Source organism: Dipodomys merriami, unplaced genomic scaffold, assembly GCF_024711535.1.
Source record: "Dipodomys merriami isolate MVZ:Mamm:240054 unplaced genomic scaffold, mDipMer1.0.p SCAF_36, whole genome shotgun sequence".
Classification (NCBI taxonomy): Eukaryota; Metazoa; Chordata; class Mammalia; order Rodentia; family Heteromyidae; genus Dipodomys; species Dipodomys merriami.
Window position 1 is genome coordinate 4,394,531 of NW_027205159.1, and position 18,788 is coordinate 4,413,318.

General features: G+C 38.1%; 1 protein-coding gene across 1 annotated transcript in view; it reads left to right on the plus strand.

Moving 5' to 3' along the window:
* Slc9a4 (solute carrier family 9 member A4) overlaps positions 1-18,788 on the plus strand; it is a 60,775-nt gene that overhangs the window by 27,938 nt on the left and 14,049 nt on the right. The window contains exons 5-9 of the mRNA XM_069988610.1: positions 381-583; positions 1,275-1,361; positions 4,936-5,006; positions 7,160-7,321; positions 14,558-14,654. Coding sequence (XP_069844711.1) covers positions 381-583; positions 1,275-1,361; positions 4,936-5,006; positions 7,160-7,321; positions 14,558-14,654 — 620 coding nt within the window. The remainder of the gene's footprint in view (positions 1-380; positions 584-1,274; positions 1,362-4,935; positions 5,007-7,159; positions 7,322-14,557; positions 14,655-18,788) is intronic.

The following is an 18,788-nucleotide window of genomic DNA, read 5'->3' on the forward strand; positions in this document are numbered from 1 at the left end:
TAATCCTGTAGCTGAGGGATATGAATGTTTATACCCCCTAAACATTTTCACTTTAAGTGGTTTTCGTGAATATAGATAAGAAATATAAATCTCTGTAAAAAGTAAAGATTGTATAACTTTAAACACACACACACACACACACACACACACACACACACACACACAAGCATGTTCTGGGAGACTACTAGAGATGACTTCCAAATTGAGATACTATTGTCTCACAACCAGCCAAAATGAAGAGCCTAGAAAGACTCCCTACTGGGATGAGTCAACTTGGGTTGGTCAGATGGTCTAGTCTGGCAGGTATTCTTGACTGAGGTTCACTAGCACAAAATCTCTATCTATTGCCCCCAGCTCTAATACATATTTCCCCTTTCTAGGTGTATTTGCTCTCTTCTATGTCAGTAACCAGTTTCGGACATTCCCCTTCTCCATGAAGGACCAGTTCATAATTTTCTACAGTGGTGTGCGAGGAGCTGGGAGTTTTTCTCTTGCATTTTTGCTTCCTCTGCCTCTTTTCCCTAGGAAGAAACTGTTTGTCACTGCCACTTTAGTAGTTATCTACTTTACTGTGTTTTTTCAGGTTGGTAGATTTGTTTCATATTAATAATAAGTAGGTTCTTTCAGGAAGATGGATTAAATTAGGGGAATATAATTAGAATCTATTGATCTGGTTTTTAGAACTGTGTTGAATATTTAAACAAAATTCTCAGATATTTGTATGTCATATTCATGGTCAATGTTTAACTTCTAAGTTGTTATCTTTCCTAATGCATATTTATCAAAGTATTTCTGGGTGATAGGTAATTGCTACTGTCTGTCTTTGAAAACAAGATGCTATTTGGTACCTGATAGCAATTTTTTTGTTTTAGCTTGAGTTAGTTGTTAGTGAACTAATAAAAGATTATTTTAATGGATGAAAAGAAGTTTCTCTATTAATATATAGAACATATAGAACATGGTATATATGTATATATCATAATACATGAATATATTACATATTAATGATATATAAGATATGATGATACACAAATATATTATACATAAATATATATAATATATAAATATACTATATATACCATGATCTATATATCATTGTAGCATTAAAAATAATTACTAAGGTAAATATTGAAGTATTTTGGAGTAGGAGTTACTATGCCAGTAGCAACAATGACATACAAATTGGATGGTCTAATGGGTTTGATACTAGATACTCTCCCCATAGTGTTATCCTGTCCTCAGTATCACTATTGTTGTTGTCATTCATGGCCTAGGGAATCACAATTGGCCCTCTGGTCAGGTACCTGGATGTCAGAAAGACCAATAAAAAAGAATCCATCAATGAGGAACTTCATATCCGGGTAAGATCTTTATCATAATTAATGAATTCATGTTTCTGGTTACCTTCCGGAGCCTTGAAAAAACTTGTGTATACGTCACAGGACTGGTAAATAGGTATTCCTTGACTCTACTAAGTTACTGAACTAGTCTTCTATTGCTGATGGAGGGAATGAACATATGATTGTGGCTTCAAACAGCACAGATACATAATCTCATATTCTTTTTTTGTTTTTGTTTTTTTTTGTTTGTTTTTGTCAGTCGTGGGGCCTGAACTCTGGGCCTGGGCACTGTCCCTCAGCTCTTCAGCTCAAGGCTAGTGCTCTACCACTTGAGCTACAGCACTGCTTCCCATAATCTCATATTCTTAAAGTAGCTGTTTGAAATGGATATCAATCAAGTTTTTTTTTTTTTTGTTGGTGGTGGGGCTTGAACTCTGGCCTGGGTACTGTCCCTCAGCTCTTCAGCTTAAGGATAGCACTCTACCACTTGAGCTATAACACCACTTCCGGTTTTCTGGTGGTTTATTGGAGATAAGAGTTTCATGAACTTTCCTGCCCAGGCTGGCTTTGAACCTCGATCTTCAGATCTCAGCCTCCTGAGTAGCTATGATTACAGGCATGAGCCACCAACACCTGGCTCAATCAAGATTTTGCAGGGCTGCATTCCTACCTGGAGGCTTTAGGGAAGTATCTATTCTTTCTTTCTTTCTTTCTTTTTCTTTCTTTCTTTCTTTCTTTCTTTCTTTCTTTCTTTCTTTCTTTCTTTCTTTCTTTCTTTCTTTCTTTCTTTCTTTCTATCTTTCTTTCTTTCTTTCTTTCTTTCTTCCTTCTTTCTTTCTTTCCTTCCTTCCTTCCTTCCTTCCCTCCTTCCTTCTTGCTTTCTTGCTTTCTTTTGCACTTTCCAGCTTCTACAGTTTCTGTATTCTTTAGCCTATGTCCCTTTTCATCTCAAAGCAAATAATAATAGATCAGGTCTCCCTAACACTGTATCACTATGACAAAGGCTCTTCTGCCTTCTTCTTCTACATCAATGGCCTTTGTGATTGCACTTGGGTCCACGTAGGTAAATCTGGATATTTTCTCTTTCTTAAAATTAGCTGATTAACAACTGTAAGTACATTGGTTACCTTCATGTTGGTTGGCATATACTCACAGTATGTTTACAGGTCTTCAAATTTCAATGTAAATATATTTGGGAAGTCTTTATTCTTCCTTTCATGTCTTTCCCTCTATTCCTCAGAGATTCATATCTGTAACATATGCAGAATACATTCACTATATCCCAATATCTTATATGTTAGCCATTTTCTTGCTTTAAAAATATTGGGGTCCAACAGTCTTATTTCATCCTGTCATTCCCTGACTCTTTTCACTTCAACATAGTGGTGTTTCACTAATGGTTCAATAGGGAAGCAGAATCAATAGAAAATATATGAAGAGTTTTGTGTGAGGGATTTTAGACTCCTGTGGAAGCAAGCTGGCAAGTCTAAAATCTTTAGGACAAACTAGCAAGGAGGGTGGGCTAGACCTGTCTGGTGTATGCTAAAACAAGCTTCCCTCAAAACCATGGCTCTGTTCTGAAAAGACTTTCAAGTGACCAAATAAGGGCCACTCATTTATACAGATAAGCTCCCTTATTTTAGATAATGATTATGGACTCTACTCATTTAGATCTATAGTTATATATTTCTATCTATTCACATATATTCTAGATTTTTGTTTGAATAATGGGGAAATTTGTAGTTAGGCTGAATAGCTCAGAATAAGTCACAGTAACCACTTTCTAAGCTTCTAAAATTATTTTTCTATGGGAATATGGTGTCCTTTGCTCTTTCCAAACTTTTTTTGTCTTGTGCCAGTCCTGGGACTTGAACTCAGGGTCTGGGCACTGTTTTTGAGCTTTTGTGCTCAAGGCTAATATTCTACCACTTGAGCTCTACTTCTGGCTTCTTTTGGTAGTTAATTGGAAATATGAGTGTCATTGTCTTTCCTACCTGGACTGTCTTCAAACTGTGATCTTCAGTTTCTTGAGTAACTAGTACTACAGATGTGAACCACCAGTGCCTGGCTTCTTTCTGAGTTTCTAACAGAGAATGTGTACAGCTGTTATTACTTCGATAGATCTGGCCTACTGACAGTTTTTTATATAGACAACAACAACAAAAAGAAAAACTAAAGTTGAATATGAAATTGAGCATGGGTTCTACTTGTTTTTCTGATTTGAACACAATATTGACAATCTGTATGGCTTCCAGGAATAGAATTAATTTTTGAGAGAGAGAGAGAGAGAGAGAGAGAGAGAGAGAGAGAGAGAGAGAGAGAGAGAGAGAGAGAGAGAGAGAGAGAGAGAGAGAGAGAGAGAGAGAATGAGAGAGAGAGAGAGAGAGAACATATGTTTTCTCTCCATTATTTCTTGATTGGCACACCCAAAGATGAAATGAATGCATCAAATAATGACTCAAACACTTGGCATTTTTGCCATGCAACTTCTGAGGGGGTAACTGAGCCAGGTAATTTTTTAGGTTTCTTCTGTCCCTAGGGGTTTATAATTCTAATCTTGAAGAAATTGATGGAATTTTCCTAACTCAGCCCTAATATTCTGAGTAAAAAAATAATTCAAATTCCAAAAGATCTAAGCCACCTTTCTAATGTAATGTCACTTGAAAATGTTTAACAGATTAGAATGAGGAATAAGTTGTTTTGAAAGATATAACAATTTGGTTGTAGATTATTGTCTCTATTATTGCCTATATCTCTTCAGGTTAATTATTCTGAAAATTGTATTATTTTGAAAAATCTGTTCATCTTCAATTTTTCACTCCATTATGTTTTATCTTTAACTTTTCCTTAAAAAGTTACACCATAAGTAGAAGACAGTCAATGAATTAAGTACTTAAAGAATAATTTTGTGTCTTAATCTAGTTGCAAAAAATTTTACAAGCCAATATAAACTTCAATTATTTCTCATATAAGTTGTTTATAGTATAATTTGTAATTATTTTAAGATTATGTGAAATCTTATATTTAACATTATAATTATACTATATTAATATAACCTATATATTAGAAACAATTTTGAATAAAATTTGTAGTATAATTGGCTTGAATCTTGAATTCTAAGTACCAAGACCAAATAATTTTGGCAATAGAATAAAATTTCTTATTGTATGTTATTATAATAAAATATCTGCAGAACTATATTTTAAGAAACTGTAAAAATTGGATTGCTGGCATGTATGTTTGGGAACTGAAATTAAAATTAACAGTTAATGATTAGACTTTCTATTCAACAGTATCTGTAGTGAGAAATTTTCTTGACCATTCTAGAAAAGTATTGTTCAAAGCATTTCCAGATACCCTGCCTTCACTACACCCTATGTGATCTATCAAGAGGATTATCTAAAGAATCAATAATGAAACTAGGTTGAATTACTCTAAAAAGCATACAATATTTTAGTTATGTGACTAGATAGAAATGAAGATATGCTTAAGTAAATGAGACTTTTTTTTAGCTTCCAAAGTATATTAACTTTCCTTCTGTGTTTTTAGAGCTTGCATTTTACCAGGAACCATTTGTTTATGTTTATTTTGGCAGTTGATGGATCATTTGAAGGCTGGAATTGAAGATGTGTGTGGACAATGGAGCCACTACCAAGTGAGAGACAAGTAAGGGGACCAGGGATTCATGACTACCCCTTTGAGGGATATTTGTGGCATAGTGAACTTTCCAAGGAGGTCAGGAAAAAAATGCCCCCTAAACCATGCCATATAGTAAGCAGTTAGTCTTAGACATGCCTAACCTGAAAAACAAGAGTTGTCAGGCAGAGAAGGCTTATAGTCATGGTTAAAGTTGCATTGGAGAAAAGTAGTAAGATGGATAGAAGGGAAATAGAAGAGTCATACTTAAGTTTAAAACCAGGACTAGTTTCTCCATCATAAAAGCAGACCAACCATGGGATGAATAGCTCTGTGAGATTGCAAAGGGAGTTCAGTAACTCATGCAGAATTACTGGGGTGGGAATTCCATTACTGTGGAGGACACCCTTGAAAGATGTAAGGGTCTTCTCATATCAGTATTCTTCAAAAATCCTCAAATCCACCTAGTTCAGGGGATGAATCCTGTAATCCTAACTTTTGGGGAGGCAAAGATCAGGGGATTGAGGATAATCTGGGCATAAACTCCACAAGACTTATATCAACCAATAGCTGTGAGCTGTTATCCCAGCTACAGAGGATCTACAATGGCTGGGCAGAGCCGCTCATATATGTCATCCCCAAAGACAAAGGAAAACACAGTAAGAGGATCACAACTCAGACTGCACATAAAGTAAGATCCTGCCTATAAAATAAATAATGTAAAAACTACCTGAAGGAGTGATTCAGGTGGTAGAGTGCCTGCCTACTCAGTACAAAGCTCTGAGTTCAAACCCTGATACCATTTTTTAAAACATCCAAATCCCTCTTCTTTGCCACATCTCAGATTTCTAAACTAATGTTTTTTTCCTGGACTTAGACTCATGGAGAAAGAGGTATCTAGTGACAAAGGACATGTCCTTACTAAGTGGTTGGTAGCAACTGTCATGGGCATGTGTGAGATTATGACAAGGATCTGAAGAGAAGATGCTGACTAAATACAGAACTCTGAGAAGCTTTGAATCATATAGATCAGGCAGAGGGAGGGCAGAGAAGACAAGAGAAGGGGGTCAGGAAGGCTGGGGGGGGGGAAGCAGGAGTGAGGAGAGGTGGAAGGCACTTAGGGATAACAGATTGAGTGTAGGGTCAGATAATGACAGACATTGGGCTTGAACAGCACAAGGTAAAGTATGCTCAGCAGGAAGAATGTTTAACATATTATGAAGAAGAGGGAGATGATCAGAGTGGACTGAGGAACACCAGGGCCAAGGGGGGGGTTACTAATTGAAAAAAGTATTAGGTATGATCTGAGCCCAACAGATCACGGAGGTCAGGAGGTCTGCCTGCCACACTTGTAGAAGACATAATAGACAGAATCTGTTCACCTAACAGTCCAAGAAGCCAAATACCAGATAAGAATACCAACAGCCCAGCAAGCCATGTTTCTTTCCAGGAAATAATGCAGGAAACAAACTACTCTTTCCATACGACATGATTAGAAATGTTGAAAATTCCAACTCCAAACAAATGTCCAACTCTGAACAGGTGACACATGCATGCACACAGCTCCTACTAAGGGGCTCACCAGAAGTTTGCTACAATAGTTAGTGGCCTTCAGTGTTTAGCCTATTCAGAGTTTCCATCATTCAGACTTTTGGGATGTATGTGGGCTTTCTTTCACTCCTTAATTGGCAAGATTCAAAGTGATCTGAACATAATGGAGTAAAACTACTGTAACTACCAGCCTATTTAAACTTACTGGGTTCTGCTTGAATAGGCAACATTACTGTAAGTACAACCACTGTTGTTATGAGCTATTAGAATGGAACACTTGTTCAAAAGCCCCCTTCATTTCTTCTCTTACAATTGGCTCTGAGCAAGCCTCAGTCTCCCTTGCTTCACACTGAGGCACACTTTTGGTCCTAATTGCAGTTTGTCCCTTTTTTCTGTTACTCATTTTTCAATGTATTCAGGCAAGCAGGCCATTATTTCTTTCTTTTTTAAAATAAATGTGTAAGTACTATACATTTTTTGGAGACTATTCAAATGCTAAGAATTCCAGGCCACTACAATGTTGATGTTTTTCAGAGTAAAGTTCACTCGTAGCTTGTTTTTAAGGGAAAAAAATATGTTTACATGATATATAAAGAGATTAAAGATTTCCAAAATGTTGTTTTCAATTTTAGGTTTAAGAAATTTGATCATAGGTATCTACGGAAAATCCTAATTCGAACGAACCAGCCCAAATCAAGCATTGTTTCTCTGTATAAGAAGCTGGAAATGAAGCAAGCTATTGAGATGGTAGAAACTGGGATACTAACTTCAACAGCTTTTTCCATACCCCATCAGTAAGTCCTATCGGCTCTTGGTCTTGACTTTCAATGTCAAAATTCCAAGGAGGACTAACCATGGTTCCATTTAAGGGTTGGACCAGGGAGGAGAGAAAAATAGAGTATTTTAATCAGCATCCTATTACTACAACTGATATCCAAAATGATAGCTTTAGGAAGAGAAAAGATTTATTTTAGCTAAGAGTTTTGGAGGTTTCAGTCACAATTGGTTGGTCAAATTGCATTTGGACTGGTGGAGGGGTGGCACATTTTAGCAGCAATCCATGACAAAACTGTTCACATAGAAGAAGTAGGGTCTTTGGGGCTGGGAAGGTGGCTCAGTGGTAGAGCACTTGCCTTGCATACATGAGGCCCTAGGTTCAATTCCTCAGCAACACATAAGCAAAAAGAAAAAAGCCAGAAGTGGCACTGTGGCTCAAGTGGTAGAGCGCTAGCCTTGAGCTCAAGAGCTGAGGGACAGTGTCCAGGCCCAGAGTTCAGGCCCCATGACTGGACCCCCCCAAAAAAAATAAGAAGTAGGGTTTGGGGTCCCAATATGCCCCCCAACAGTCCATCTCTAGTGAATTGACAGGGTTCCCCTCTGTAAGGCACCATCTCTTGAAAGGTTCCATGATTTCCCAATAGAAATTCTAGCTTGGAATGGATAGGAATTTGACACTTATCCAAACCATAACAATGAGGAAGGAATCATAAAGAAAAAACGACTAAAAACCAAATGCTGGCCTTTTGTGATTTGATTAGAATGTTTTATCGAGTTTCATAGGACATTTTTTTTGGCAAAACTTGCCTTCTTGCAGTATATAACATCTTCCTTTAAGAGAGAGTGTGTATTTACAGAATGGAAGCATTTGTGTTCAAGCACATGCTTGAATTCAGGGCCTGGGTGCTATCCCTGGGTTTCTACCACTTGAGCTACACTTCCACTTCCGACTTTTTTTGATGATTAATTGAGATAAGAGTCTCATAGACTTGGCTTCACAGACTTGAATCATGATTCTAAGCCTCCTGAGTAGCTAGGATTACAGGCATGAGCTTAGTGGAGGCATATTTTATAAGATTTTCTTTATTCTCTTGAAGAGAAATCTCCACCCTCTCACCTTGTTCATTTAACTCAGAATATTTTTCCCATAAGTAATTTTCTTCCTCTCTTATATTGACAAGTTTGATTTCTGAGATGCCAAGTTGGATTTGGGGATGTATCCGTCAACTGTGTATCATGATAACAAAATGCCTGACACAGAATATTTATAAAGTAGAATGGTTTATCTTGGCTTGCAGTCAGGGAGATTCAAATCCAAGATCAGATGGTTCCAGTTGTTTAGGCCTCTGGTTTTGGTTGTACATGATATCAGGGATCCATGTTGGAGCCAATATTCACACCTTACGCTAGAAATCGGAAAGAGAAATAAAGAAACTGGGGCTCCACAATTCCCTTAAGTTATACCTGTGATCTAAAATTCTCTCAAGTGGCCCCACCCCTTAAAGGTCCACTAGACCTCCCAACACTGCCACCCTGGTGATGAAGCTATGACACATGAGCCTTTGAGTGACACTCATCATAATCATAGTAAGGGATAAGTGTTGGTAGTAAGAGGTGTGGTAGCTGGTGAGTTGTTTAAAGATTAAAAATGAATTTGTAGTTGTATATAGGGGCAAAGTCCGTCTAAGATTGTGAGATTTGCCTTGAGTCTACGTGAGGCCAGCTTAGGAGTAGAGATTTAACTGACTTCCTGGTGAGAAGAGAGGGTTGAGGTGGAGACAGGATGCATAGAAAGACATGCATAGAACTCCATCATTACATGACATTTTCTTTAAACTATGGCCTGTCTCTTCAACTATCTGCTAATCAGTTGTCCTCAAAACTGGCCAGATTATTTTCTTAACGTTGTTATTATTTCCTTAAAGACTTGTTTCAACATTACAAGAATCAATTCACTCCTCTAAATGCCCCATAGCCTTCCAAGGAATGGTTTATAAATTGGGGAAATTAATCAGAACATATATTTAGGGAAAGGAACACCAACACCCTTCCATGCTGTCATCTTCAGCAAGTAATGATTCTTGATCACAAGCTTCAATGATGTCCTCACATTAGAAAAGCAAGTTGAGAGCAGAGCTAAGAATAGGCAGCAATAAAATCGTCACAAACTGCTGGGTGTTATATTTCAGATTACACTTTCCTCCCTTACCTGTTGATGAATCAGAAACATCATTGTTTTCTTATAGGGCTTTGGGAAGAAATCTAAACTTGTGTCTCCAAGGTTATCTCAGTTTTATAAAAAGCCACTTTCTGCCTTATTTTTCAGTGAGCCTGTTTCTGTGGCTTGTTTGTGTTGTGCAGCTCATCACATGGCTTGAAGGGAACTTCTGGTACTAAAATGGGAAAGTTGCTAACAAATATTTATTGGCAAGCTACCTTGAGCCATAAGTGGAGCCAGGGGCAACAGGAAAAAATCAGGAATGTTAATCTTGTTTACATTCAGAGTGTTGCTATTTTATTCATCAAAGATCTTTTTGTATTTTTTGTATATTTTGTATTTTTCCATTCTAAAATACTGTATTCAAATAGTCAAAGTCTTGCTTAATGATTGAGCCTTTTTATTTCCTCCTATAACTTTGCACTTTAGCTCCAGTCCTGATCACTAGATGACACCATACTCCAGCAGGGTCAGGACATTGGTGATAAGTAAAAGAGGGGGGGGGTGCATGATGTAAAGCCTAACAAATAGGAAGTTGCGCAACTGTGTGAGAGGTATGTCCTCTGTGGTCATCTGGTCTGTGACCTGTTCACTGGAGGATGAAGAGTTAACGCAGTGGTCTTGGAGAGCTGGACAGCTCAAGAACTTCCTGGTTGGGTTTGCTCTCTAGTTATGTGAGCACTTGGTCTAGGAATGCAAAGGTGCTTATCTCAAATGAGGATCATGCTAAACCAGGGTATGAAATCTTTGTATTATATTGCATTGGCCATAAGCAACTGCTTCAATTTCTAACCAAGAGTCCCTCCCTTTCCCTTCAAGTTAATTATTGCTTCAGAGCTTGATTCAAGATATTAAGGATAAGATATTTTCTTATTTTACTTTATGCACTTCCTATACCTCAATCTAGGTAGTTAACTGGGTGAGATATTTTAAAGTTTATGTTTAATACAACTTTATTATATTTAAATTTCTTTTATTTGATCTCATCAGAAACCTTGCAGTAACGTCAAGAGAAAGGAATTCCTCTCCTGAGATCAAAGTGACTAAATTCTGAAAAAAAAACAAACTTTCATACAATAATAGGAAAATGAAGTGTGTACTCAGCTCGCTTTTCATTATTCTGCATGAGATGATAACAGTAAAATGCACAGATATTTCTTTTCTTTAGAAGTTTAAGCAATTGTTCTACCAAAGGTTTAGCTTTCCAAATTCTTTGACCTTCAAGAGAAAGCTACTGTCAGGGTTGTCTGTGGCATGGGTTGGACCATGTTGATCCTGTGGAACTCTGTTACTTTAAACATACTATTTATAATTATTATTTTCAATTATTTTAAATAAATTAAAGTTATTTTCGATTCAGTCTCACCCTCTGGAACATGTAGTATACATATATATTATATTATTTAAATATAAATCTGCTCATCTCATCTCATCTACAATGGTAAGCTAGTTGAAATTATTAGAGCATACTAAGGTGCTGGTGGTTCATGCCTGTAATCCTAGCTACCCAGGAGGCTGACATCTGAAGATTGTGGTTTGAAGCCAGAATGAATGGCAGAAAAGGCTATGAGACTTACATCTCCAGTTAGCCACCACCAAAGTTGGAAGTAGAGGTGTTTTTCAAGTGATAGAGTGACAGCTTGAGCAAAAATGCTAAGGACAGTGCCCAGGATCTGAGTTCAAGACCCAGTACTGTCACACAAAATAAAATAAAATAAATACAACAAAGTATTAGAAGACAGGAACTTAAAACAATTGAAAATAGTCAATCTGAAAAATTATGTTGGCTGATAGTATAGATATAGTAAAGTATTTATAAATATAAAGGCATAACAAACTATAATTTATATATCTTCAATGTATTATATTTTGAAAGTCATAAATAACTTTACTATATAATTTATTTAAGTATAATTTATTGAAAATTTTTAAGCTCTTTACTTGATCATGTATAAATCAATAGGTATAAGTTCAAATTTCTGTGTTCTTACAAGGCTGACTTTAAGATGTATCTTCTGATGCTGAATATTGTGCATTTTCTCAGCCATGGCACTCATTTAAGGTCATCCTGGTGGCCTCTATAAAGGACACAAAGCAGACACATGCACAGAGTATCTGGTAGGCAACATTGCAGGTGAGGGCTAGCAGATTTCCAGTCATCTGCACATGTTCTATCCACAGACTTCATAGCTAAGCTATGCCAACATGCAGTCTTCTGAGTGACTCAGGTTATGTGATTTGATCTTTGGCAATTATACTATGCATGAACATAACATTGAATTAAGATTTAGTTTTGTCAGTCACTGGGCTTGAACTCAGAGTCTGAGTGCTGTCCATGAGCTTTTTGTTTTCAAGGCTAGTATTCTACTACTTGAGCTACAACTCATGTGAGAGTAGAGCCTCCTTCCTGCCTGGGTTGGCTTTAAACTGTGATCCTCAGATCTCAGCCTCCAGAGAGCTAAGATTACAGCCATAAGCCACTGGTACCTGGCTATAGAGCTTCTCAAATTTGTACAGTACCTCAGAAAAAAAGAAAGAAAGAAAGAAAGAGAGAGAGAGAGAAAGAGAGAAAGAGAGAGAGAGAAAGAAGAAAAAGAAGAGAAAGAAAGAGAGAAAAAAGAGAAAGAAAGAAGAAAGAGAGAAAGAAAGAAGAAAGAGAGAAAGAAAGAAAGAAAGAGGGAGAGGGAGGAAATGAGGAAGGAAGGAAGGAATAATGAAGGAGGAAAGGAGGAAGTTATAGAAATACGGACTTGTATTCAAATACATTTAAATTCATATTTTCCTAGTTTAATTTTAGTTACCATGAAAGAACCATAGACCTTTTTATAAGGTGACTAATATTTCCTTTGTGGGTAATACATAAATGCTCCAGGGACTAGTGCTTAAGATTATTGTTCGCATCGTTTGATCTTAACATCATCACCCATTTAGTTTTCTGTGGACTGTGTTTTCCCATGCTGGTGATGTAAGCATTTGGAGGATGTCGGGATGAGTGACATGAAGAAAGCTCCATGTATGGACTCCCTCGAGTTCACCATGTCTCTGTGTAATTGTACCATCACGTCGATCGGGATGAGGGGATGCCTTTGAGACACCCTATTACTCATTCTAGTCAGCAGCCTGCATAGACTTAATTAGTCTGGGCTTTCCCCAAGTGGTCAATTATAAGCTGGAAATAGTGCCAAGTTTGATCCACTGCTATATCAAGTTTCACTCTGCGGTTCCCTTTATCAGTGGGTTTTTCTTATTTGTTTTACTATGAACACAGAAAATGGAACTGTTTGACTAGCTGGTGTTTCTGTTTAGCAGTACATTACACCTTCTATAACAAAAGAATGTGTTCAGATTGTGACAGCGTGTGACAGCACCTAAATCAGAATAAATTTTATTTGGAGGACATTTATATAGTTAGGTTGAAATGCTCTGATAATAATGTTTATATCACCAAGGAAGGTAACTGAGTACCCATACAGGTGACATTTGCAGCTGTAAGATAGAGAAACTCTGATTTCATTGAGTTTGTATGATGAACAATCTACAGATAGCATTTCTAAATAAAATCATAGCATACTATGATATCCAGTATCCAACTCTTTAAACATATATTATCAGTTGTTCATTACTTTCAAAGGTTTCTGGCCATATTGCTACTACGTTTTGGGAAAAAATACTTGAAGGTGGCCTGTGTTGAAATTGCTTGTTGAAATATGATCATTATCCTTAGAACATGTATTAAGCAGATGCTGAGGTCATAAGAACTCTCAAGATCACTGCAGCTAGAGGAAACAAGCAAGAACACACACACACACACACACACACACACACACACACACACACAACCCTCCATGAGGCCATGTGCAAGATGCTTCAAGATATTAAGGTATTAAAAGAAAGACTTAATTTTCCTTAGTTCTTCTTGCTTTTTTGTGAAAATGTTAGAAAATTTTATTCACAAAGGAATTCATCCAATCTGATAGAATGAGTTATCCCTAGGGTGAGAATAGCTTTCTCTTTTTGTTCTCATGTTCTACATGTTCTAGTGTAATAAAAATGTTTTCAATATATTAGTTGAGTACTCATTGCTCAGGAGTCTGAGATCTAGAAGATCATGGCTTGAAGCCAGCCTTGGCAGAAAAGCTTGTAAGATTCTATGTTCAAAATAATCAGCAAAAGCTGGTATAAAGGCATGGCTTAAATGGTAGCACACTAGTTGAGCAAGTAAGCCAAGCAAGTTGGACGCAATGAGTTTAGATACTAGTACTGACAAAAAAGTACTGCCATTAGATTGTAATCAAATACAGTTGTCACATGGAAATTCTTCCAGTATCCATGCTCTGACTTTAAAATCCTCTCAGGACAATTGTGCATTGATTGCTAACCTAAGCCTGACCTCAGTTTTAAACTTCTCTGGGGGTGCATGGTACCAGTCCTTCAGAGCTGGGCCAATTCTAATAGATTAAGTTGTTAATTCTCTTTATAAAATGTGATTTCCAGTTTTGAAATCGTCTTAAACAAATTAAAATCCCTACAGGTGTTATTCATAAATGAAAGCATGTTATGTTGATGGTATTGGTCTGTTAATCACCTAACCACAATGAGATCAAGCACATAATTAATAAAGAATTAATCTTTGAGTAATTTATTTCTGTTTAATGTAACTGTAAAATATTGGGATTTCATTTTTTCATAAAATTTTCTGGTAATTGATTTTTAATATATTCTGCAAATATTCCAATTTGTGACATTTTAGAGTAAAAAAGTAGCCATTATTATCATGAATCCCTTTGTTTAAAACAAAGGTCAGAGTAGTTACCACAAAAATACTATAAAGGAATAACATTTTTTGAAAATTTAAGTCAAAACTCAGGTTGTGACATCTCAAATGAGTTTGCTAAAATATTAGAAATGGTTATGTAAAAATACAGTTCTTCCACTTAAGAGTTCTTGTCACAAAAGGCCAAAGCAGTTCATGTTTCTGGTGCCTCTGGCCAATATGAAAGAAAAACACTCAGCTTTCCTCCAATGATCTTTCCAGGACCCGGAGAATACAGAGAATCAAGCGTCTTTCCCCTGAAGATGTGGAGTCCATGAGAGACATTCTGACACACAACATGTACCAAGTTCGACAAAGGGTATGTGTGGGCTCTCCGCCTTGCCCCTGCACCTGTTCTTGGAACCAGTTCCTTCAGGAATCTGTTCCTGTTCACAGTGTCCTCACTAAAGCAGCTTTCTGCTGAACCAGTTCTCTCTGCTTGGTTTTAGAGAACAGAAAGGCAATTGTTAGGTTTCTCCTCAAAACCTGGCACCTGCGGCATAAGGAGAGATGCAAATCCAGTTGCTGTCTGTAGGGGTCAGCCTGCCCCAATCCTGGGGCTTGGCCCTTTCCAGAACCTGTGGGTCAGGAACACAGTCAGCTCAGAATAAAAGATGGCACAAAGACACTAATGACCTCTGAGTTGCCTCAATGGTGTGCAATTTAATGAATGGAATAAAAGATGAAAGTTGAGTTCATTTAAGGGCGAATACTGATTTTACAATCAAGAAAGCCAGAATAAGAGAGAAAGATAGCTGGGCGCCAGTGGCTCATGCCTGTAATCTTAGCTACTCAGGAGGCTGAGATCTGAGGATTACAGTTCAAAGCCAGCCTGGGCAGGAAAGTCTGTGAGACTTTACCTCCAATTAACTACCTGAAAACTGGAAGTGGTGCTGTGACTCAAGTGGTAGGGTGCTTCCATTAGCTGAAGAGCTCAGGGATAGCACCCAAGCCCAGAGTTTAAGTCCCAGGACTGCTAGAAAAAGAGAGAGACAGTGAAAGAGAAAGAGAGAGACAGAGAGAGATGGAGAGAGACACAGAGACAGAGAGACAGAGAGATTAGATATCTTAGGGGACAGTGGGTACAACCTTCAGAAACTTTGACCAAAGAGCAGTTAGATGCCATTTGTGTATACATTTTCCAAGTTTTGAGGACTCAGTTGTGAATCCTAATCCTTGGGATTCATTCTAATAAGATGTTCATTGTGACTATGATCATCATTTTAATGGTGATTAATGATTAAAACACTAATCAAACTCTTCATTTTTAAGTAGCAGATACCGGGATTAGTGTAGCTGATGTTTCAACTTGTTCAAGGTCGTCACACAATAAATCCCAGTCCAAAACACAGATGTACCCATTCTTTCCATGACTCCAGACTTACATAATCCAGTGAAAGTAAGTAAGCGTTCAGTGGTGTCCTTTTTCAGAAAGTTCAATGACTAAGGGTTCAGAGTCAGAGAAAGACTCAAGACACTAGCTGAAGGAATGTAGGTCAGGTTCAATGATATGTAGAGTAAATTCCACAGCCTTCAAATCATTCCAAGTGAAACTGTTTCAGTAAGTGGATCACATTCAGCCCTCAGTAAATAGATCAGTACTTCCTGGTTTCAAGAATGTAGACAGTTTAATAGGGTCAGGGACCACAAAGTTTCCTATATTCAGCTTTTCCACTAGTTTGATGAATGAAGGGAAAGGGTCTGCAATGGAGGCAGAGATCTTGAAACTCTAATCCTGTTTGAAATGGTCCATCACCCACATTCTTCTTCTTCCCTAATTTGGATTCCCAAATAATCCCTCCTTCCTTGGTGAATTTCCTCCTCTATCCATCCTCCAGAATTTTCCTTTCTAAGCTATCCATTACTTCCCTTTTGTGTTGTCCCCAAATTTGAATTTGCTAACCTCATGTATTTATCTACTTAGCACCCTGGGGTGTCAAATGAAGAGAAGGTGGATAATGGATAGAACTCAAGTTATAAAACATGAGAGGCAGCTGGGCACTGGTGGCTCACACCTATAATCCTAGCTACTCAAGAGGGTGAGATCTGAGGATCACGGTTCAAAGGCAGCCCAAGGCAGGAAAGTCTGTGAGACTCTTATCTCCAATAAATCACCAAAAAATCAGAAATGGTGCTATGGCTCACGTGGTAGGGGGCTAGCCTTGAGCTGAAGAGCACAGGAACAGCGCCCAAGCCCAGAGTTCAAGCCCCACAACCAACAAAAACAAAACAAAAAACAAAAACCCATGAGAGGCCTTTTGCTTCTACTGTCAGCACTTTGATATTGCTACTCACTGGCTCTTTTTCTTGTTTCCAGCTTTCTAAGGACCATGAGAATCTTCTCTTCTGTTCTGTCCTTTTGTTTTCTTGAAGGAAAAACCATCCTGAAAATGTAACCCCAGACAACTGTATATCTGCTTTTCTTAGAGGACAATCAATTTTTTTTTTTTGTCAGTCGTGGGGCTTGAACTCTGGGCTCTGGCATTGTTCCTCAGCTCTTCAGCTCAAGGCTAGTGCTTTACTGCTTGAGCTACAGTACCACTTCTGGTTTTCTAGTGGTTTATTGGAGATAAGAGTCTCATGGACTTTCCTTCCCAGGCTGGCTTTGAACTGTGATCCTCAGATCTCAGCCCCCTGAGAAGCTAGGATTACAGGCAGGAGCCACTGGCGCCCGGCTTAAAATTTTTAAGACTTGATACAAGAATGGGTAAATTGCCATCTGAAGTCTTTAAGCCCAGGCAATGGGCACAGGCCTGGTAGTTAGGCATTTGTCACTGTCCATGCTTTGGAAGAATCTTACTTTGGAGACAGGAGCCACTTCAGGGAAGAGCCAAGATTATTTCAGAGTTTGACTCTGGGAGATGCTAAGACACAGTTAATATGAAACCAAACAGTACTACTGGATTTCCAGCCATTACTGTGGGAAACCCCTCCCCTCAGTCCAAGATGGAATACATGGGGGTGAGAGGTAGAGAAAGATTAATATCTGGAGATTGTCAGTGGGATAACAGTAGGGCAAGTTCTGTGGGACAGACTACACTCACAACAAAACAAATCATTCTCAGTCTAAGCCTAAGGAGAGTCATACACTATACACAGTTACTGGAGTAGGTTACATGATCAGATTGCTTCCAGAATTTCTATATACTTCCAGAGAAAGAAAGCAATGTATTCAACTTATTTCATTTTGCTCAATTTTTGTTCTCCTCAGCAAAGATTGCACTAGGCTTTAGGAACACTGCACAATGCAATGCAAAGCATTTTCTACCATTGAACTCAAGGTTCTGATGGGGGAAAAATAGACTTCAACTAATCATCAGGTCTTTTATCGGAGACCAAAATTGGAGGAGGGGATGGAAAAAACAAGCATACATATTACATGCATAGAAAATTTTAGGCTCTCTTCTAATGTTCAAAATAGCAAAGAACAATCATTTGTTGAGGCACAATACAACTCAAAGTATCAAAATATTACTTAAAATATATCCTCCTTCCAAATCTAGGAATAAGAAATAGCTTCTAGCAATAAATGCATATACACTTGCACACATATACGCATACACAAGCATGCCCACACACTAAATTCAGATTTACATAACTTTAGCAATGATGAAAAATTATAAAATTTGTTTATATATTCTGACTCAATACTAATTTTTGTGCCAATACGAAGGGCATCTTGTTCTCATTTGGCTTTTTTTTCCTCAACATTGACACTCTGCCTTTCAACCATACCTCCACTTCCACTTTTTGCTGGATAATTGGAAATAATGGTCTCACATATTTCTCTTCCTGGGTAGACTTTGAACCTCCATTGTCAGATCTCAGGCTCCTGGGTAGTTAGGATGAGAAGTGTGAGCCACCAGCACCAGCACCCATCTATTTATGAACTATTTCAATGGTAGTGTCATATTATTTTAAAATATTCCAGTACAGGGGCTGGGAAGCTGGCTCAGTGGTAGAGCGCTTGCCTTGCATGCCTGAGGCCCTGGGTTCGATTCCTCAGCACTACATAAGCAAAAAGAAAAAAGCCAGAAGTGGCGCTGTGGCTTAAGTGGTAGAGTGCTAGCCTTGAGCTGAAGAGCTGAGGGACACCTGTCTAGCAAATTCTGTTCTGCTAGTACTTCCACACAAACCAAAAAGGGGGATGATAAAGAGTTCCTATTAGGGGCTGGGAATGTGGTAGAGTGATAGAATGGTAGAGTGCTTGCCTAGCATGTATGAAGCCCTGAGTTTGATTCCTCAGTACAACATAAACGGAAAAAGCCAGAAGTGGTGCTGTGGCTCAAGTGGTAGAGTGCTAGCCTTGGGTGAAAGAAGCTCAGTGACAGTGCCCATCCCCTGAGTTCAAGCTCTAAGACTGGCAAAAAAAGACATTCTTTAGCCAGGAGGTGCTGGCTCATGCCTATAATCCTAGCTACTCAGGAGGCTGAGATCTTAGGATCACAGTTCC